The 23,316-nt window shown below is 42.1% G+C and overlaps 1 protein-coding gene across 2 annotated transcripts in view; it reads left to right on the forward strand.

The window, feature by feature from the left end:
• Positions 1–23,316, forward strand: part of RAB11FIP4 (RAB11 family interacting protein 4) — a 73,469-nt gene that overhangs the window by 44,411 nt on the left and 5,742 nt on the right. The window contains exons 1-7 of one of the 2 annotated variants that reach the window (XM_075178069.1): positions 9,688–9,879; positions 20,041–20,264; positions 20,467–20,649; positions 20,795–20,929; positions 21,546–21,581; positions 22,506–22,605; positions 22,891–22,994. In XM_075178069.1, coding sequence (XP_075034170.1) covers positions 9,820–9,879; positions 20,041–20,264; positions 20,467–20,649; positions 20,795–20,929; positions 21,546–21,581; positions 22,506–22,605; positions 22,891–22,994 — 842 coding nt within the window. In that variant the 5' untranslated portion in view covers positions 9,688–9,819. Of the gene's footprint in view, positions 1–9,687; positions 9,880–20,040; positions 20,265–20,466; positions 20,650–20,794; positions 20,930–21,545; positions 21,582–22,505; positions 22,606–22,890; positions 22,995–23,316 lie in introns of those variants that run through there. The other variant, XM_075178067.1, reaches the window with a different exon arrangement.

Consider the following 23,316-nt stretch of genomic DNA (forward strand, 5'->3'; position numbering starts at 1 on the left):
TGCAGATTGTCGGAGTCTTCTATTTTGTGGACTGAACCAACATTTGTTAAAATATTAGTACAACATGTGTCTCACTCCTGGGTGGTGAATCTGCTTCCTAGTGAATTCATTGGCTACATGCTCATAAGTGAAGGATGAAAAAAATGGCTGCCTTTGTTATGGGCAGACAAGAGGTAATCTTACCTCACAGAAGCCATAATTATGCAGAGTTTACACATCACAACTCCTGACTGCCAGAGATATGAGGAATTCAGACTGATCTATGGGATAGGAAGGAAACTAGAAGCAAAATTAGACCCAGTGACAGTGGTCATATGCGCAACATAGGAGAATTTCCCTTTCAGGCCACTCGCGAGCCAGATCCTATGATAATGTCCGCCGTGATGGACTGACTTTCTCTCTTGGATTTCCTGGACTGTGTTTTTTTGCACAGGAAGTATCGGAGTGAAGGAAGAATTCCAAACATAGCAATCTGACTTCCTCTCATTGTCCCATCATTCAGAACCATGAAAACAAGATAACAGGAATATCTGCAAATTGCTGACTTTGCAGTTTCTGTAGAGTGTTATGCATGGGAGTTACTTGTTGCATTATATATATATATATATATATATATATATATATATATATATATATATATATATATGCATTTTACACCTTTGTACCTCATACATATAAATAGTCCCAGGTGCTTTTTACTGAAGGGATCATGTAGGTACAGGGAAGATATTATTGTGTTTATAGAACTTTTAATACCAGGGCTGCAGGAGGCAGATTGTTCTCTTATCACACCCAGCACAGCTGATAATAGACACACTCTTCATGGTGTCATCACAGCACTAAAGCAACAACTGACCTTTTGTCTCTGCTATTAAATGCCTGGGGTGGGGTTTGAAAGAGCGGGGGAGGAGTAACCCACACTTAGATCAGTCTCCCATAGCACACAGTTTGGAGCAAACAATCACTACACAGCTGAATCCCTGTTAGCAGGTAGATATAGCTATTGCAACCATCCAATCAAAATCTAATCAGATCATCGATAGGCATGTATGAAATTCCGTTTTGTTGACCATGCAATAAGCCCTCGTATGATCTGGCTGCTTGGCCCACAGCGGTCCATATTGACCATCCACAGGTGCAGCAAGCGGGGAAAATATCCCGTCACGGCCTACTCGGCACAATTGCTCCATTAAGTCATTTGCTTAATACCATAGTTGCCTACTCTCCCAGAATGTCCAAGGGACACTCGAATTTCTGGGAGTCCTCCCGAACTCCCGGGAGAGCTGGGCAACCTCACGGATCCCGGTCAGTTTAGTGAAACGGAGGTGGTGGGGCTTATTGACGCAGTTCACGCTTCATTGTGAACACGTCCCCTGCTGGTATAGGGCAAAATGGTGATGATCGCTTAGGGGGCAAGCTTAGTGATGCAATTCTCCAAGCCCCCGTTCCCACCCGTCCCTGGACCACCTGTATGAGAAACTGAAAAAGTAGGCAAGTTTTATTAATACGGAGCTGATTGTTCTGATGCTAAGGGGTCTATTTATCATTGGTGGATATCCGGCGGTGGTAAGCATCATTTTGTATCACTGCAACTGCAGTTGGTATTCACCAAGCCAGGGCTTATTGGCAATCCCTGGCGAACCCCCTTCTCTCCCTCCTAAAGTAACTAAAAACTCCTTCACCGGCAGGGTTAGGTGAAGAAGGCAGTGATTACTTGCGCGGCTAAGTAAGATCATGCATGCGCATTGCGGTGGGACCTAGAGAGGTGGCGATGGAGACCTACGACGAAATCTCGAGATGCCGTTAAGGCTGGCGTCAAAAGCTTGTTAAATAGGCTCAGATCTCGGATTTCTCCTGCTTTAACCCCTTAATAAATTGAAAGAAAAGCTGCGATGGACAACCTCTGAAGAAAACAGCTGTTTGTTGGCACAGCTTAATAAATAGATACCTTGGTCCACTTTTAGATCCAAGGGTCGCGACCCCGGGCACCGGCTGCAAAATAAAATAAAATACAAGAGCGGGTGACGTCTCAGGTGCTGCACAAGTCGTGGATGGACAGATCATGTGAAACGTTCTTCGTTTTACAAATATAACTGAAGCGTTGCTGCTGTGCACATTTGTTTACAGGTAATAATAGGAACATCTATTCTGCTGGGAAAAATACAAATAGAGAGACAAGTGCAGACCAATTAACTCCCGTACATAATGCAATCAATACTACTTGCACGCAATGATTAATGGGTTCTGTAATGACAGATATGACTTTGTCCTGCAGTATTGGAGTGTATATAAAATAAGATATTAATGTGGGCTGTGTACCACAAGAATACTAGTGACTTACTGCAGTAAAAGGCAATACAACATGCAGGACCGGTATGTATGGTCGGACCAGTACTATTCAGCAATGTAATTAATGACACACAATGACCAGGAAGCTTGTCTGGTTACAATGTGACACATTATGTGTGCAGGTATTTGCAGGAGGTCATGGAGTGTTTGGGAGTTTGCTCCATGTTTCCCAGCAACCTGGGGGGGAGGGTGGGAAGACAAAGGGAGGAGGGGGAAGGAGGACTAGGCCTGTGCCCCCCAGTCCCTGTGCCTGGTAAGACAATCTGATCACATTTGCATTAGTGATGTTTCTGCATGGATGCAGTGTGATTACAGTGGACTAGTGTCAGGCTAGACGCACTGCATTGTGGGTCAGGTTGTGAGACCTAACTCTGCTCTGCGTATTACACGGTGTTCTTTTTTACTTCTGGAATAACGTTAGTTACAAGTAATACAGTGATCACACAATAATTCATAACTCGTCAAGCTGACAACATTTTATAATCGTTGGCCATGGGCACTTTGCTCCTGAACTGGGGCACCTAAGCACAGCACATGCCCTACTGTCTGGGGCAGAACTTCTAAAATCCTCATCATGGCAACTTTACAGAACTTATTGGTAATATATATTTTTTTACATTTATAAAGTCCAAAGAATAAGTATAGCTGGTAAGAATGGCATCTAACCTGCAGAAGAATAGGGATTTTATAGTGCAGTACTGTAAAAAATAAGGATTTTTCTTTAGAGCCTAGGAATAAATTGTTGCATATTTCCTAATTTTCAAGTAGCCATTGTGCATATGTTCATATCTAAGAAATAAGTTTTGCAGAGAATTGCATCCATGGCGAAGTGGTTAACACTTCTGCCCTCCAGCACTGGGGTCAGGAGTTCAATTCCTGACCATGGCCTTATCTGTGTGGAGTTTGTATGTGTTTGCGTGGGTTTCCTCCGGGTGCTCCGGTTTCCTCCCACACTCCAAAAAAACATACTGGTAAGTTAATTGGCTGCTATAAAAAATTGACCGTAGTTTCTCTCTCTGTCTGTCTGTGTGTGTATGTTAGGGAATTTAGACTGTAAGCTCCAATGGGGCAGGGACTGATGTGAGTGAGTTCTCTGTACAGCGCTGCGGAATCAGTGGCACTATATAAATAAATGGTGATGATGATGATGATTATGCAGAACAAGGTATGTGGCATTATGCAGTTGTTCATACATACAGTATAATGACATACTGAGCATTGTATCTATCATACAGAAAGAGGGATGTGGTACTGTGCATGTGTCCACAGAGAGAATAATAACATACTGAGCATTGTATCTATCATACAGAAAGAGGGATGGGGTACTGTGCATGTGTCCACAGAGAGAATAATAACATACTGAGCATTGTATCTATCATACAGAAAGAGGGATGGGGTACTGTGCATGTCTCCACACATATGAATACAAACAGACACTGAGCATTACGCACAATGTACAGAATAGTTCACAGTAAGAGAACTGCTACTTTTCACCATAGTGGAGGAGATATAAATGACTATGATTAAATGGGAAGTTGCACAATAGCTACTAAGCCACATTTTAGAACCAGGAACCTACTGAGTCATTTAGGAGAGCAAGGCAAAAAAAAAAAAAAGAGTAAGTTTGATCCTGGACATAGACCATGTTACAATGCAAGGGGTGCAAATTAGTTTATTATTTTGAACATAAGGAAAATACTGGCTGTTTTTTCATGTAGCACACAAATACATGATGGCTTTATTTTTATACTGATATTTAAAGCTGATCTAGGACATGCCCTATCCCAACTATAAATCTGCCCCTACATTTAAAATTTACCTCCCCCTCCAATGCAAAATGGTTTTGTCCAGGTACAAAGTTACTCCTTTTTTAGGCTATGCTCTCCTTTAATGACTCAGGCCATATATTTCCACATAAAGGAATTTCTTTATCTCTTGTGTCATAAAATGGATCATAAAAGTGCTCTTCACATGGCTGTATGTGCCTAGTGTAATGAACATTTGCATTACCATATAACCTGTAGCAGATAAATGCTTTGACAATTATCAGATACAGAACTCCACTTGTAAATACCACTGGAATCTATAGCATACCTGCAAACTTTTATTAGCTCTGAAGTCCGGGTGCAAGGGGGGGGGGGGGGGTGTGAATCACAGTATTGGGCGAGGGAGTCATGACGACATCATCCACCTCACTAGGGAAGTTATTATATAAGAGGGGCTTGTACATATGTATATTGTGCATAATGTGTTTTAGATCAAGATACATTAAGGTATTAATTTAGCGTGGGTTCATGGCCAAGATGGAGGTGTAAGGAATTAGGCATTTCACACCGTTGACCACTCTCTTCCCATACAAACGCTGCAATCCCTAGGGCTTCAAGACATTGTTCTATCCTGGTTCTCATCCTACCTATCTAATCACTCTTTCACTGTTAATTTCTCTGGAGCCACATCTGCTCCGCTTCCTTTATCAGTTGGAGTACCACAAGGCTCGGTGCTAGGTCCTCTGCTGTTCTCCATCTATACCGCTTCTCTTGGAAATTTAATAAGTTCCTTTGGCTTTCAGTATCATCTCTATGCGGACAATACCCAAATCTATCCTCTCCTGATCTCTCGACATCTGTGTTGCCCCGTGTAACTGACTGTCTTTCTGCCATTTCATCTTGGGTGTCCTCTCGCCAACTCAAACTTAATCTTTCTAAAACAGAGTTAATAATATTCCCACCCATCAACAAGAGCATACCTGACATTTCTATCTCTGTTGATAACATGACTATAAATCCCACCCCACAAGCTCGCTGCCTAGGTGTAATCCTTGACTCACACCTATCCTTTGTTCCCCACATTGACTCTATATCTAAATCATGCTACATACATCTAAAAAACATTTCCAGAATTCGCACATATCTCACGCACGACACTGCAAAAACCTTAATCCATGCACTTATCATCTCCCGCATTGACTATTGCAATTCCCTCCTTACTGGTCTTCCCAAAAACTGACTCAAACCCCTACAATCTATTTTGCACGCTGCGGCAAGACTGATTTTCCTTGCAAATCGTTATTCCTCTGTTGAATCACTCTGTAAGTCTCTACACTGGCTGCCTGTTTTGTACCGAATCCAATATAAAATACTCCTACTAACTACAAGTCCATCAACAAAGCTGCACCAACATACATCTCCTCTCTTGTCTCAAAATATCTCCCAACTCGGCAACTCCGTTCTACACAAGATCTGCGTCTCTCATCCACCCTCATTACATCCTCCCATCATCATCATCATCATCATCATTTACTTATATAGCGCCACTAATTCCGCAGCGCTGTACAGAGAACTCATTCACATCAGTCCCTGCCCCATTGGAGCTTACAGTCTAAATTCCCTACTATAGACACACACTCACACAAAGACAGACAGAGAGGGAGACAGACAGAGAAGGAGAGACTAGGGTCAATTTTCGTAGCAGCCAATTAACCTACCAGTATGTTTTTTTGGAGTGTGGGAGGAAACCGGAGCACCCGGAGGAAACCCACGCAAACACAGGGAGAACATACAAACTCCACACATATAAGGCCATGGTTGGGAATTGAACTCATGAACCCCAGTGCTATGAGGCAGAAGTGCTAACCACTAGGCCACTGTGCTGCCCATTCCTGGTTACTAGACTTTTTTCGTGCTGCACCCACTCTATAGAATTCTCTCCCTCGCACAGTAAGGGCTAGATTTACTAAGCTGCGGGTTTGAAAAAGTGGGGATGTTGCCTATAGCAACCAATCAGATTCTAGCTTTCATTTATTTAGTACCTTCTACAAAATAAAAGCTAGAATCTGATTGGTTGCTATAGGCAACATCCCCACTTTTTCAAACCCACAGCTTAGTAAATCTAGCCCTAAAACTCTCCTCTGGTCTACAAACTTTCAAGCGTTCTCTGAAAACCTACCTCTTCAGACAAGCTTATAATATTCCTCAGCCACCCTCTTAACCTCGCTACCTTTAGCCTGTTACACAATTTCACACAAGACAACTACCCCCTGACCAACATAAATAAATAAATGATGATGATGATGATGACACTGAGTGGGCTGGAGGCGATCGTTTTTTAATATAACATATAAATACAGAAGGACACCCCAATATTAACCCTTACATGGCTTTTAATATGTTACGCAGCGCATATTGAATCATTCACATCAATTCTTGCCCCAGTGAAGCTTAAATCCTCTGTCACACAAACACGCACTAATCACCTACCATTGAGTGTGGACAGTGGGAGGAAACCCTGACTGCTTAGCGTCCCTTGCACTTTTATTATCTATTATAATATTCCGGAGTCCTTGCATCATGTGATCTTGTACCACCTCTGTTGGGCGGCTGTTCCATGATCATTTTTACCGCAGATTGAGGCAACGTGTTGTTCCTCAGCTGTTGTGGAACCAGTCCCAGCATGCTCTGCCAGTTAGGGGATGTCAGGTAATACTGGGAATTGTAGTTCTACAACAGCTGGGGAGCCATGGACTGCCTAACGCCAGTAATATATCCCATCCAGGACCTCCAGAAGTTTGGAAAGGAAAATCGTGGACCAAGTTTCTACCTTACTGCAGCCCAGGGGCTCTCCTGTTACCTCAGTAGACTGCACAGGAAAAGGGCTGCTTGGTTCTCCCGTGTAGCAGTTATAAGGAAGCTTTGTAAATTGGGATTAATGTGCAACGATGTTGCTACCCAATGCTCTGGTTACATTTAAGACCTAGGGGTATATTTACGAAACTGCGGGTTTGAAAAAGTGGAGATGTTGCCTATAGGAACCAATCATATTCTAGCTGTCATTTTGTAGAATGTACTAAATAAATCATCATCATTTATTTATATAGCGCCACTAATTCCGCAGCGCTGTACAGCGAACTCATTCACATCAGTCCCTGACCCATTGGAGCTTACAGTCTAAATTCCCTAACACACACACACACACACACACACACACACACACACACACACACACACACACACACACACACACACACACACACACACACACACACACACACACACACACACACACACACACACACACACACACACACACACACACACACACACACACACACACGTCAATTTTGATAGCAGCCAATTAATCTACCAGTATGTTTTTGGAGTGTGGGAGTAAACCGGAGCACCCGGAGGAAACTTACGCAAACACAGGGAGAACATACAAACTCCACGCAGATAAGGCCATGGTCGGGATTTGAATTCATGACCCCAGTGCTGTGAGGCAGAAGTGCTAACCACTAGACCACTACTAGAATCTGATTGGTTGCTATAGGCAACATCTCCACTTTTTCAAACCCACAGTTCAGTAAATTTACCCCTAGGATCTATATATCAAAGGAAAATAAGTCCTAAATCCTGCAAAAATTAGAGTTTTCACTGGCTTTAAGGCTTCTCTCTATTTACCAAACTCCTTGGCCGGTAAAGTATTACCGGCAGTAGCCATAGTCGGCACCTTAAATACACAATGTGATCCACCAGATCACAGGAGCGTAGATAAGTGACATTTTGAATGTCATTATACCTCTCCTAAATCCATGCATAACTACATGTTTAGTTTTGGGTAGAATTATCCTGTCACATCTGAATCTACAGGTTTGCGATGGAATGGATGGCTCAAATTAAATTGGAATCCTGAAATTCTCTGGTCAACACAAATCTAGTAATGACCAGTCTTTGATTACAGTTTACCTGTAAAGTAACCCAACGTCTCCAAGCATAACTGCACAAAATAACGAAGGCAGAAATTCATTATGTAACTAATAATACCTTCCATAAAGGAGGACTAAAAATAAATCTATTACACAACGAGAAAGATTACACAATGTACGCAGTTTTCTTCCACCTAGTACACAGAACCTGGAACATGCAGTGAAAGTGGCACAGGGCATATACATAGTAATTATTGACAGTTGGGATTATTTTCGTCTTATTGTGCTGAATTATAATCTTATATAATATCACAGCCAGAAATAGGTTATAATCATACACTCATCTGCTTGCAGAGCTGCAACTGTCGTCAAATTTCACATAATTTGTGAAATATTGCCCTGGTCATGGGTCATTATGACGCAGATCAGCGCTGTCCACTTTCGACCTGCTCTACATGTTTACAGATCTTATATCATACTAGATGCGGAATAAATTTAATCATGGAAACCAATAAAAGTGGCGTATAGCAGCACAGTGACGTAGTGGTTAGCACTTCTGCCTTACAGCACTGGGGTCATGAGTTCAATTCTGGACCATGGCCTTATCTGTGTGGAGTTTGTATGATCTCCCCGTGTTTGCGTGGGTTTCCTCCGGGTGCTCTGGTTTCCTCCCACACTCCAAAAACATACTGGTAGGTTATTTGGCTGCTATCAAATTGACCCTAATCTGTCTGTGTGTGTATGTTAGGGAATTTAGACTGTAAGCCCCAATGGGGCAGGGACCGATGTGGGTGAGTTCTCTGTACAACGCTACGGAATTAGTGGCGCTATATAAATAAATGGTGATGATGATGATGATGATAATTTAACAACTAACTCCATAGAAGGTGCACACTGGCAGCTAAGCTCCTTCAGTCAAGATCATGTAGAGATTTAGGGCCTGAGTCATTAAGGCAAAAAAGGAGTAAATGTTCTCTGGGACAAACCATGTTACAATGCAAGGGGTGCAAATTAGTTTATTATTTTGCACATAAGTTAAATACTGGCTGTTTTTTCATCTAGCACACAAATACTTGATAGCTTTATTATTACACTGAAATATAAAGTTGATCTAGGACATGCCCTACCCCAACTATAAATCTGTCCCCACATTTTAAATTTTCTTCCCCTTCCAATGCAACATGGTTTTGCCCAGGTGCAAATGTTACTCCTTTTTTATGCTTTGCTCTCCTTAATGACTCAGGCCCTTAGAATGCAAGCTCTGTGGGCAAGAATGTGTATTTGTTTCTTGTGTGCTGTAGGGCTACTGTACAATCCTGCAGTTAATTACCACATGCTACAGGGACAGAACATGAGTACAGCATTATTAAATGTGACTTTGCCTCTCAGATGGGGAATTTCTGTGTAGCCTGTGGAAGTTATGTACAGTTTCCTTTAAGTCATGGTGAGTGGGAGTGTGATCACTGCTTGCAGTGTGTGTGTGGGGAGAGTAGAAGGAGGGGGGTTAACAGAAACTCGACATCCACCTCCCCCCTCCCTTTTATCCTTACACCAAGTCTGATGACATCAGACTTGATAGACAGCCCCAGCCAGTGCTGGTCTCTAAGCAACAGGGACAAGGGGCGGGCTGAGATTTCAAGCCTCTCCTTGCACAGGGTGAGTGTGTTCATTGTGGTGTGGCTGTAGGATCCCAGTACAAAGCCCTCTCTATTGGCTCTTTAGCCTCTGCTCAACGCATCTTGTGGCCGGGATATTATTGCAGTGAGGAGTGAATGTCGGCCTTGGTTACACACAGACATCCATATGCCAGCCCTACCCATCCCCGCACCAAGGTAAGGGACTGCTCACCCTCAGACATCCAGCACTGTCCTGGTCTGCTTCACTGTAATCACACAGATCCTTGTTACACTGTTTAGAGTCACCCACATTCTTTTTACACTGTTTATTGATTCCTACAACACAGTCATATTCTTGTTACATTGTTAATGTTCACCCTGGTTCTTGTTATGCGGATTTTATTCCCGCAGATTCTTGTAACATTGTTTATAAATGCCTTAATACATGCAACACTGTTTGTAAACACCGACATGATCGTTACACTGTTTCTGATCACCCTGATTCCTGATACACTGCTTATATTTACTCAAATTCTTATTTATAATCAATCAGATTCTTCTTATACTATTAAAAATCACCACAATAGATGCAACACTGCCTGTAAACGCCCCGATTCCTGTTACACTGCTCAGAATGGCTTGACAAGTGGCTTCATTTGTATTTAATAGTCCTACAAAAAATAAGATACATGTATATAGTCGGAATATTCTACTATATACTGGAAATACAGGAAAGGTTAATGGATAGACGGGAAGCCTCAGAAAATGGGCAAATATGCAAGTTGTGGGTATGTGTGGTAGGTTGCCTTTTATAATAATCAATAATGTCTTAATAAGCTTACAATCTACTGTAATAAATGGTAGTAATCTGATGTAACAGTCTTCTCATTATGAGAAACAGGAGATCTTTGAATAGCAAATGTAAGATCATGTCTGTGTCGCTGACTCTATTTGTGCTAAGATGTCTCTTATCTAGAATGGAGATTTCTGGAGATTCAAATATATGAGCAAAAGGAGATTTCATTGGAAATGGTTATAAATATTGATTGTTCCAATACTTGTTGCATGTTGTATTGTTGTTGGATGGGTTACAAGGTATATTTCTAGCGGTGTAATGTTCAGACCCTGTCCCAAGGAGCTTACAATCTAGTGATGTGATGCTCAGGCCCCAAAGGGTTTAAAATCTAATGATGAGACTCAACAAGCAAGTGGTCAATAGCTTACATTTATCAATAACTATTGAATCTACAGAATATTCGGAATTATTGTTAAGCACATTTGAATGTGTTATTAGGCTGGTTGACTCCGGGAAATAAACAGATGGATATTTATGGGGTCACACAGCGAGGATACATTGGCAGCTGTCTTGCTGTGGTTTTTAACGTCTTCTGGACAGGGCCTGATTAAAGGGCTAGATTTACTAAACTGCAGGTTTGAAAAAGTTGAGATGTTGCCTATAGCAACCAATCAGATTTTAGCTGTCATTTTAGTGCATTCTACAAAATGACAGCTAGAATCTGATTGGCTGCCATAGGCAACATCTCCACTTTTTCAAACCCGCAGTTTAGTAAATATACCCCTTAGGGTTCAGGCTACCCTAGGCTAATATGCTCATAGCACCCTCTAACCTTCCACTGCAGGCTAATATGCAGTAGGCAAAACGATCTTGTCTTTAGTTTAAAATCTGGATTCCTTCTCCCCCCCCCCACCATCACCAAGGTTTATGTTCCTGTGTTTTTTTGAAGCTCGGGTCCACTTGGCTTTTTAAAAGGGTCAAGGTTACCACATTTTTCTTTCTTTGGAGAACAACTATTCTCTTATATTTTAAAGTGAATTTCAGTTCCTCTCACTGTCACAATTTTGCTCCCCATAAAGCCTTGCGCTCTAGGCTGCTGCCTGGTCAGCCTATTGGATAATCAGTCCTTGCCTCTGTATCAACACAGCTTGTCCATCAAAGACCTAACAAAACCTGATGGACTTGTCAACAATAAATGACCCGAAACTACTAGACCAATGTCACACTAACAGCACCAGATCAGAAAGTGGGAGTATAAAGTGTAATATTTTAAGGGACTGTTGCAGAAAAGTAATGAGCAAAAAAAATGCCTACATTTATAAGAATGTGGTGTCCCTTTGGTCTTGTCCTAAACCAACACAATTTCTTTTGTACCAATTGATATTCACCTTTTTGTCAGTGCTGACCATAAACTCCAAATACCTCTTGTGTTCCAAGGTGCAAGAGACACCTTTCTTGTGCATGATTACAGTCACCATCTTCATTCATATTCCCCCACTACATGACCTGTGACATGTGTAGATTACATGTGCGGATGTGACATGTGTGGGCTGCGTGTTGTGTGAAAGGTGTAGATGCATTTGGAAAGTGTGTTTATACGAGCTGTGTACTGTGGGTTTAGTGGCTGCTCTGGTAAGAGATGGGGATTGGGGAAAGCGTTCACGTATGTAAATAGAGAGAGACGGAAGGTAGATAGAATTAATAGAACATCCAAATAAGTGATCATTGTTTTGATGTCTTCCATGCAATAAGCAGTGTTTATTTATTACTAGTGCAACAGCTAATCAATACCCCTCTAATATAGCCTGATAACTAGGCCACACATCTCATTATACTATTTATAAACTTGCCTGTGAGCTGTAGGGCTTTTCAAGTCTGCAAAATGCCCTTAATAGCTTTCCCAAAGTTTTATTTGCCACTTAAAAAAAAAAAAAAAAAAAAAAAAAAAAGCAGCGTTTTCCAGCATCATTTTAGTGGAGTCGCTGGGTCCAAACTTACATCAGGAGAAAAACGCTGATCAGAGCCTGAAACATTGTGTGTGATAGGAGCAGCTGTAATAACATGGCTTTCTATGCTACACTAGTTCACACCAGGGCACTTGTCTGCAGTGTTTTAAAAAGCTTAAAAAGAATGTAACACCCTCTTAAGAAAACACAGGAAAATATTTGAAAGTCCTTGGTAGCTCTGTCATACTACATTTTAAATCTGTGCATTAAAGACGCCACTCTATAGTATCCCTCTCCCTTCCTCCCAATCATCACTGTTACCTGATACACAAACGTCTCCCAGCTAATTCTGCAATTACAATAGCCAGGGCTGAACTTTGTTAATTGATGTTATAGGCAGAGGTGTTTTTGATATCAGTTAATGAGTGCAGCCCAGGTCACTACAGTTGGAAGGAAGGGGGGGGGAGAAGGTCGGGAATATACCACAGTGCACCAATGGGACAAAATGGAAAATGACTAAGCTACATGTCAGAGGTGTGTTTCTAGGTCAGGTGAGCTATTTTTAAGCATTACATACCACGTGTAGTTGTCCCACTCTTGCTGTATTAGGCAAATGCTGCATTATCAAGTATTTGATTGCACCAGGTATGCTTCCCGGCCACCATGTAGTGTGCACAAGTCTATACATACCTGACTCTCTCGACTGCTTTACTGCTTTTCCCACTTTTTTTTTGTGCTGCAGCTACATTGAATGTAGTTAAAAGCATCTTGCATATGAGTTAGAAGGTGGAAAATCAGAAGCTGCTTATTATAACGCTTTGAAAAAGTGTCGGGTATGTTCTATATCTATTTATTTATACTGCTAACCTGCAAGTGTTCATGCCCTGCTTCCCCGTGAGGACATGTAAGCACTACCTCTGATCATGCAGTGGTATTCTGACATCCTGGCATGCCAGCCATTTACAATCGCAGATTTAAAGTTGCATGTCATCAGGACAGCGTATCTAGATGAGCTATTCAGGGCCTGTGGATCTGCTAACTGGAACAAAGGTGGATTTATCAGTCGCCCCAACATTTGTGATGCCATTTGCGGCCCCAGCTCATCCATGCTACGTGTTCTGTCAATTCTTATATCTGCTTTATTCCCCGATGGTGCTAGCAGTTACTCTCTGCTTTATGCCTCGCTGAGCTTAACCTGCAGCCCTTATTCTGAGGTTAAGGGTAATGTGTGGCCCTTTTGAAGCTTTGATTGCCTCATTTGCGGGCCCTTGAGGGGTATCAGGTTGTCTATAATTGCTCTAACACAGTGTTGGCTAACCTGTGACACTCCAGGTGTTGTGAAACTACAAGTCCCAGCATACCCTTCCAGCAATAAGCTGCTATATATTGGCAAAGCATGCTGGGACTTGTAGTTTCACAAAACACCTGGAGTGTCACAGGTAAGCCAACACTGCTCTAACACCTGTAAGGAGATCCATAAAACGTGTCCTGCTAGGGCAGAGAACTGATCTGTATATTGTAGTAATATAGTATTATAGGTGTACAATTCTCTTTTACACAAAATGTCACATTCCTGTTCATGGGCCCTGTAATTTAACCCCCTGACTACCAGGCATCACTGTTAACCACTTGTTTGAGGCTTAATTACTTAAGACTTGTTCTAAAATTATGCATTTTCAATTCAAACACACTTCAAAAGACAAACTCATCACAGTGGAGTAAAATGCGTAATAATATACAGAGACGATTCTATTCTTACACTTGAGCCAACAGAATTGTATATCGATGCAGATGTAGAAATTAGACACAAAAGAGGGATTGACCCTCTGAAAAGGGGGCATGTAGAAGGGATGTAATCCCTATTAAAGTGCTGGATTTACTGTAGTTCTATGATGGGCATTTCAGATCCTCCAAAGTGACCCTTCCCACCCTGATCTCTCCCACTTTATTTACTATTGTGGCTACCTGGATGGATTTATTTGACTGGTATAAAGGGCATTGTTAAACATTAATTAATTCATCCCAGGTAACAACCTTAGTAAATCAAGAGAGAAGTTCAGGATCAAAGTATTTTTTTACAGGTGGAAGGGGTCCGGTGAGAGGATCTGGAAATATAGACTGTCCACAGGCAGAAACATAATTGTTATATAACGTTGGATGTTCTGCTAATTGAGCAGTGGGCAGAGTTACTCAGTCACTTAAGGGTTATTTAACCCGTATATTACAGAGCAGCTCAGCAGGTCCACAGATTCCCTTCCAAGCCTGCAGGAAGCTACTGAGTCAGCACTAATATGTACAGGAATGTCTGCCAGATACTGAGAACACTGCAATAAACACCTCGCCACACAACTCTCCTCTAATGGTACAATGACTGTCAGCTGTCCTAAATATGCAGCCACTGTCCTTGTTTTTAAGAGTTTACCAATTATTCAATATTTCCATTATCATTTCTCTTGTTTAGTATGCTGGTTGTAATTCTTGGTATCTGTTTTCATTCTGTATATATTGGCAACTGCACACTACTGCTGTCCTCTCTTTGGGGGTGAACAAGTACAAAGTACCGAGATCTACCTGTGTAGTGGGAGGAGCCACAACCTGATGTGATCACGCCCCCATAATCTGTTATTGAATGGGCCTCAAGAAGATGCTGTACTGGGGCCCTGAAAGCCTCCTGGTTGTACTTAGTATATGTCCTTAATTGTTATACGCTTTATAACATACTTTAACTTTTTATACCTCTGGAGCAGAGGTCATGTGACAGAGGGAAGGATCATCATCATCATTTATTTATATAGCGCCACTAATTCCGCAGCGCTGTACAGAGAACTCACTCACATCAGTCCCTGCCCCATTGGAGCTTACAGTCTAAATTCCCTAACATACACACACACAGACAGAGAGAGGCACACACAGACTAGGGTCAATTTGTTAGCAGCCAATTAACCTACCAGTATGTTTTTTTTTTTTTGGCGTGTGGGAGGAAACCGAAGCACCCGGAGGAGACCCATGCAAACACGGGAGAACATACAAACTCCTCACAGATAAGGCCATGGAAGGATGGGGTATGATGACGCTATTGCATCACTGTAGCCCCGCCCCTGCTTTGCAATGCTAAAATTAGCGGCATTTCAAAGGGGCCGGTATTTGATGATGCAAAATTGCATCTTCAAGCCCCAGCCCACGCCACATCCGTGAGAATGCCTGCTCTCCTGGGAGTCCAGGAGGACTCCCCAAAATTAGGGAGCCTCCCGGAAATTCCGGGAGAGTAGGCAAGTATGCTTTATAAAGCGCTCCTACCCAAGTTTCAGTTATGAGGGCCTGTTTATGTAGTGGAAGGATGCCACAGCACTTCTCAGTGTGTATATTGAATGTGATTAGACTGAGTAATTGTAATGAACTTTTGCATTTTTGAACGTGTTTCCCCAAAAGATGTTGAGCAGGAGTGGAGCACCCAGAATACTGCCGTAACAGTCTACCAATGTTACCTACATACATTGTATAATAGTATGGTAGAGATTCAACACAACCCTCTTCATGAAAGTGCTCGTCCAGTCAGCAGCAGACGTTCACATAGCACCGACGGCTAGGGAGGGGATTTACTAGAAATTGTAGCTACAAGTAAAATTTTCAAATCTCTTCCTCAAAATATTTCTTGTTTTGCATGTATCTGTGAAATTTTGCAGCACTAGCCTGTGGAATTTGACCTTCAGCGTTGCCAGTCCTGCCCCAAACCCACCACACAGCATAATTAATTGAGCGTCGTCATCTGCGCTGTATTCTCTAGACTATAAATTACAAGAAACAAATAATTTACAAATGCAACATGGAGAGGTGAAAACAAAAGTGTAATCCCACTATGGGCCGCTCCCATAGTGGGCTACCTTGGCCTGGGTCACTGAGCCACCTGATTTTTCTTTCTCCTTTTAAATATTCCTAATAGGCTGCTAAGCAGAGTCTTGCTCCCCCGGGTTAAAATTTGCCAGCCCTCCCCTGCAGTGACACCTCCTGGTATGCCACAAAAGAATCACAAACCTTCTGCTATCAGTAGTCCCCTGGAGTCTTGTTTCAAGTCTGGACAATGAATGGTGTCTGACACGTAGCCAAACAAATGCCTGCCCCCCCATAGATTGTAATGGGGCCCCTCTAGGAACCATCATAACTAATTGCATTAGTAGCAGTCTGGCACATTGTCCTCATTAAGTTTTGCACTATAAGCCCAGGGGGCTTCAAGGGCCGAGCCCTCTGTGCTGCCATCTAATGGATTACTATAGCTATTGTTATGCCCTTGCTTGTAGACAAACAATGACGATTATAAATACCTTACCCCCCCCCCCCCCCTTCCCCCTTGTACTTCCCCAATTAATAACTTCCGACACAGAAAAACTTTGTTGTTCTGTTAAAGGGACATAACGTTATACAGAATTTTCAACAAAGTAATGCATTTGGGTATACTGCGGTGGCACCTGAGCAAACCAGGCTGTGATGCAAGGAATGCAAATACTATACTACACAGAGAGCGGGCAGCTTGATGTCTACACTGCAAGTTAGAGCTGAGCTAGGATGTGCTCCCACCTCTAAATCTGTTTGGGCGTTTTTAGTTTGTCCAACCAAAGGGGTCTGATTATTAAACAGGGAGATAGGGTTTTTCCCCCATAAGTATCTAAGGCAGGCCTGTCCAACCTGCGGCCCTCCAGGTGTTGTGAAACTACGAGCCCCAGCATGCTTTGCCAGTAGACAACCTGTTGATAGCTGGAAGGGCATGCTGGGACTTGTAGTTTCACAACATCTGGAGGGCCGCAGGTTGGACAGGCCTGATCTAAGGCTATCTTCATGCTATCACTGGTGGTAGACTTAGACTTGCCAGACTAGAGATACGCTGCCTATCTCCAGCAAAAGCTTCCCAATGCAAACCATGGGGAAGCCTAATTCACACGGATGCATGCCGCCGCAATAAGGAACACTATAGCGGAAGATAATGAAAGGCAAAAAAAGCTTCTCTCAATCTATCAAGGGGTAACGTGAGTCTATTTAAGAAGGCCCGTCGGTGGTACATATTGCTATAGCCATCTAATGATAGCGATAGTATGTGTAATATATATTTATATATATATATATATATATATATATATTATATTTTGTTGTTGGAAGTGTAAGCCCAACTCAGACATAGCCAGGTCTTGCACACACAGATGGACGCAGGACTGGCTGGCGAATCGGTACGACTCCCTTGCCAGCCAGTGTCGCGGGGAACGGCGTATCGCCCAGCTGCCCCAGCGACATTTTATTGCTAAATTGCGGGGACGTAAGATAACTCAGGGATAGAAAATCTTAGTTATCGCCAAAGTATACACTATATGTGTTCAATGATGGGGTTTGTGTGAGGGCGGATGCTGCTTGCCTTTGATCAGTAGAGAGGGTAACACAATGCAGAGAGGTAAGTCGGACATGACGGTAATGCTCAGCTACATTGTACTGACATCTCATCTGTTTATGTGACTAATGCACGCACAGGCTTCTAGGTTATGCCCAGGGGTGTGGTGTGTGTATCACAGTGAGATAGGACCTATGTCACTGAGGTGTGTGTTCACTGACGTCAGTCACTGAATGTAAAGGTGACCGTATAGGCACAAGCTTGAGCTTTAACGCCTGAACTGCTGGATTACTTGAATGCCTCTGTGAGTTGGGGTAGTCCCGGGGGGAACTTTATGTCGTTTTGTACTGTGAGTGCCGTGATACAATGGTGGAACTGGAAACGGCATGTTCAATAGTCGCAGGTGCGTTCTTTGATGAATTGAGCTAATGTGTTGCTAAATATAGATGGCGTGTCCTGATTTTCCCTAAATATTGCATGGATGGAGTCATCCAGACCCCACACATTTCACAGGAGATCTTACTACAAGTAGCTGCCAATGTAACCCACAGACTCGTTCTGCGGGTGTAGCCGTTTTGTTGCTTGGCCAATCGCTATCTGTATCCACACAACACATGAGGGATGGCGCTAGATATCATTTGCTGTTTACTGATTCTGAACATTTTGATAGGGAACCGCTTGGAGATGCAGCAAAATTTAGTGAGGATGGGGTTAAATTGAGTTTATATATTTTGTGCAGAGCGTATTTCTTGTTGGTAAATGACACTGGTGTTATAAAAAGGTAAATTACGGTGACGTGAATAATCTCACTTTATGACACCACATACCGATGAGGTCGTTGAGAGATCTATTCATACAGCCTCCGTCACAGAACGCTGTAAAGATTAAAGAGGTTTTATGACTGTTTATATTCATCAATTATGATGTTTGTTGCTTACAGTTTTGCACCGTCACCTCTGCTGATATAAAACAGTGATGTTGGGCCTGATTCATTAAGGATCTTAACTTAAGAAGCTTCTTATTTAAGTCTCCTGGACAAAACCATGTCACAATGCAAGGGGTGCAAATTAGTATTCTGTTTTGCACATAGGTTAAATACTGACTGTTTTTTTATGTAGCACACAAATACTTGATAGCTTATTTGTACACTGACATTTAAAGTTGATATTTGTGTGCTACATGAAAAAAACAGTCAGTATTTAACTTATGTGCAAAACAGAATACTAATTTGCACCCCTTGCATTGTAACATGGTTTTGTCCAGGAGACTTAAATAAGAAGCTTCTTAGTTAAGATCCTTAATGAATCAGGCCCATTATTATTAAATCTGATGTCAATTCTAGTAATACCCTGCCAGTATTTTACCCGAAATTCCCCTCTCAGATTCCCCAGTGTCTAGTGTTTATCTTATTTATTTATGAATGTAACAGAAGAGGAACAGGGAAGTTGGATGAAAAAAAACAAAGTAGAGGGCTTCCAAAGAACTCATTAGTTCCTGTTATCTGAGACCTGTTTTTTGTGATCTGTCTGCGTGAAAAGGTTTATAATAATCTTCTCTGTTTCTGTAACGTGACATAAATTTGTCACGAGTGTCATTGTTTTCTCTCATGCTGAAATAAAGTCCTTGGTCAAGGTTTGCCATAAATAAGGAAATCATTTCCACCAGAATTGAATTGTAGAAAAGTTGTGCATGAGATGGATAATGGAGCTGGAGGTGGGTGTAGATCTGAGATGGACAAAAGGGTGAAACTCTATAGCAGGCGGTACTTAACATGGGTGTCAGTTTGTACTTGACCGATGTTAATAGGTCTGTTCGAAACATCCTCATTTGCCAAATTCATCTAAATTAAGAGACCTATTTTGCAGCATTGAACTATTGGGAGGGGTGGGGGGTCGCTTTCGTTGGTAAATTAATCCAGTCAAGCCAAGCAACCTGATCTGTGTGTGTATGGGCGGATAAACTCTCGGCATCCAGCTAATATTACTGAGAAAACATGAAGGGGTAATACACAACTTTATAGCCTTTGGCTTCATTTAAATTCCCAAAAGACTAAAGTTCAGAGTAAAATCACTTTTTAATTATTTTTTTTTTAAGTCTCCTCTGTACTACAATAGTAATGTTAGTGATTTATTTTTCTGCTGGTTGAGTGAATGTATTGACCTGTTTGTATTCCATGTGACCACCTCTCTAGGTCCTACCTGAAGAACCTCAAGTAGATGTTTTTTATGCAGGCTGCTAAGCCGAACTACTCTTTGTTTTTACAGAGCTCTGAAATTACAGATGGGATGTATGTGGACACGGAGGGTGCGTACAGTGACTCCGAGCTGTTCCCGGACGAGGAGGGTATAACTCTGGGGCACCAAGATGTCCACCACGAATCTGACCTGGACAGCGCTATCGAGAGTGCCCAGAGTTCAGAGGCTTCAGATGAGTGCCAGAGTGATGGGAAGGCTGAAGACCTCGGGGGGCTCTTCCTCCCTGGGGACCCGTAAGTCTATTATGAATAAATGCCCTAGCAATAGATAGGCCAATATATTGTTCATTATTTATTGGTAATGACAGTATGCAGCAATATACTGCCTACCAACTAATGGAATGCAAGGTAAAATCTAGCCTGAGGAATAGAGGGCTTAGGTGGGGAAGGTTGGTGTGATATGTGTTAACCTCTTCTCTTTATCTATTGTCCTCAGGAATCTTCTCAATCCTTCATCTGATATTTCCAGCCGCTCAACCGCTTCGCTGCTCAGCAACGAGGAACAGTTTGAGGATTATGGTGAAGGAGATGACGTTGATTACACCCCCAGCAGCCCCTGTCCTGACGATGAGAGTAGAACGAACGCCTTCTCTGATCTGGGCTCCTCCGTCTCCTCCAGGTAGCCCAAGTTTTACGGTAGCCTATAATTACTGTGCCCTGAAGTAGTTTTCCTTTTATCCTGGCCTAGGTTTGCATGACCTATAGTTCCTGGGCTATTATTTCTATGTGGGTAATTGGTGACACAATCTCTTATTCTCGTGCAGCGCCGGTCAAACTCCACGTAAAATGAGGCATATGTACAACAGCGACTTGCTGGATATGTACTGCACACAGTGCTGCAAGAAGATCACCCTCCTCAATGACCTGGAAGCCAGGCTCAAGAACTTGAAAGCAAACAGGTAACTTGTTCTGTAACCTTGCCTGGCCGAGAATTAATTTCAGAGGAGATGTTCTCAAGTCTAGAACTAATCCACACATATGTCACTGGCGGGTTCTAATAAAAAAGGGTTAATTGATACTTGAAAAAGCTGACCAGGAAAGTAGCTTCTGACTAGCCTGATGTATTCAAACAGGCTACACCGCAGATGGATTTTGCCATTGTGAGACCATGTAGATGGATAATAAATATATATATAGATCTAGATATATATCTCTATCTCTGGGGCCCAATTAACAGTGGCAGAGTTCTAGATAAACAGAGAGATATCTCACCTTCCTGGCAAATAAAGAGTTAAACATGGCTTCAACGATTGTAACTGAAGTTCTCATAAAATGGAACCCAGGTGGGTTAAGAGTTATATATTGGAGTTTAATTTAGATTGCTTAAGGTACACAGCGATGTAAACTGACTGAATCTTGAAGTCAATACTAGGTGTTGGTAATCGTGCATGTCTAGATGCTACATGTTATAAACAGATGTATAACTGTGAACACAGCCTTACTGATCATGAGGGGATAATGAACTTATTTGCAAATTTATAATCGTTTTTCTTTCCCCATGTTTACTACCTGCAGCCCCAACAGAAAGATATCCAGTACGGCATTTGGAAGGTAAGATACTTGTTGAATTATTTCAAAACAATTGCTGCTTAACAAAGAGATAAAAAGTTAATGCAGTTGCTGTTCTGTACATGACCGTATTGTGCTGGCTCGTGCAGCTGCTGTCTGACTCTGAGATGGTTTGGTCCAATATAATCTCATAGAACACATACACAACCAGCTTGTTGATGTGCTTAATGATCATCCTTTTACGTTAATGAAAATAGGCTTAATGTAATACCTGTATGCCCATCCCTCCAGATTAAGTTCATTATTACATTAATAATGTAGCTATTACTAGGAACAGCCACATTATTTTTAATGTTATTTCCATATCCTAAATATTAAAATTTATTGTATATTATATGTTGGGGCATACCATATTGTGTACAAATGTGAATGTTAGAAATCACTGGGTGCTGGATTAAGGTGTATATGTTGGGGTGATGGAATGCTAGATATTGTGTGTGTGTGTGTGTGTGGGGGGGGGGGGTATGGTGTTGGATAATGTTGAGGATGGTAGGAGTTCTGGTTAATGTGGGTACTGGTACAATACAGCACCGCCGTGGACGCTTCTTTGACAGCGCCGCGGCTGCTGTACAGTAAAGTGCCGCTATGTAGGAGCACTGTTTAGCCCCCGTTCTTCGCGGAGGGGAGCGGTTTCTGGTGCGCCCCTGATAGAGGGAGTAATAATTTGTGCTGGTAGTTGTTTTGGGCAATGTGGGGGGATCTTTGGTTATTGAGTAGTTGTAGATAATGGTGGAATGTTAGAAATCACAGGGGTTCTGGAGAACGAGAATGTTGACATCACTGGGGTGATGGATAATGATAAGAAGACAATGGCTGGAGGGTATTGGATAGTGGGTATGGTAGATTGCTTGGTGTAATGGTGGGAATATGAGGGTTCACAGGATAACGGTGTTTCATCATTTACAGGCAGCTTTTCCACAACAGTAATTTGAGCAGCAGTAATGGCAGCACAGAGGACTTGTTCCGAGACAGCATCGACTCCTGTGATAATGACATCACCGAAAAGGTGAGGGCCTCAGAGTGTCTGTCACTGTGTTTGTACATATCCAATGTATGTAGATTGGACACTGAAAATGCGTGTTTATTTTTGAGTCTTTATGAGGAGTTTTTCTGAGTATGCGAGTTAAAATTATATTTTGCGTACTTGTCAATAATTACTATCCCAGGCATAGAGAGAATCCTGTGTTTTTGTGACATCTGCTAAGAACCTTTGTTGAAGGTTGCAGTGACCACTATATTGGCAGTAATACAAATCTGAGCACTAAGTCCTCTCTGTTCTCACTCATGGTAGGTCAGTTTCCTCGAAAAGAAGGTGACAGAACTGGAGAACGACAATCAGACAAATGGCGATGTCAAAAGCAAGCTAAAGCATGACAATACACAACTGGTGCACAGGTAAGAGACAGACATTGATAAGACATCAGTAAACTGCACACATCCTCTATAGGGGAAGAGGTCTTTACAGTAAGAGTATTCAGGGGGAGGTGTTCTTTGCTTCAGGATGGGGTAACAACAGATTTGATAGCTTTTATTTTGCCTCTTCCATTCATTTCGTAATAAAGCATACAGACAGATGTCATGCCACAGAAAAACTTTCCATTCAAATGGGAAATATTTAAAGTATGCGGCAGAACTTCAAATACCAAAGCACGAGTAAATCGGTCTTGTAGTGTAAAGAGGGAGGCCGTGACGTGGTCACTGAATATTGTTTCATGTC

The sequence above is a fragment of the Mixophyes fleayi genome, chromosome 6 (assembly GCF_038048845.1).
Source record: "Mixophyes fleayi isolate aMixFle1 chromosome 6, aMixFle1.hap1, whole genome shotgun sequence".
In the NCBI taxonomy this organism is placed as follows: Eukaryota; Metazoa; Chordata; class Amphibia; order Anura; family Limnodynastidae; genus Mixophyes; species Mixophyes fleayi.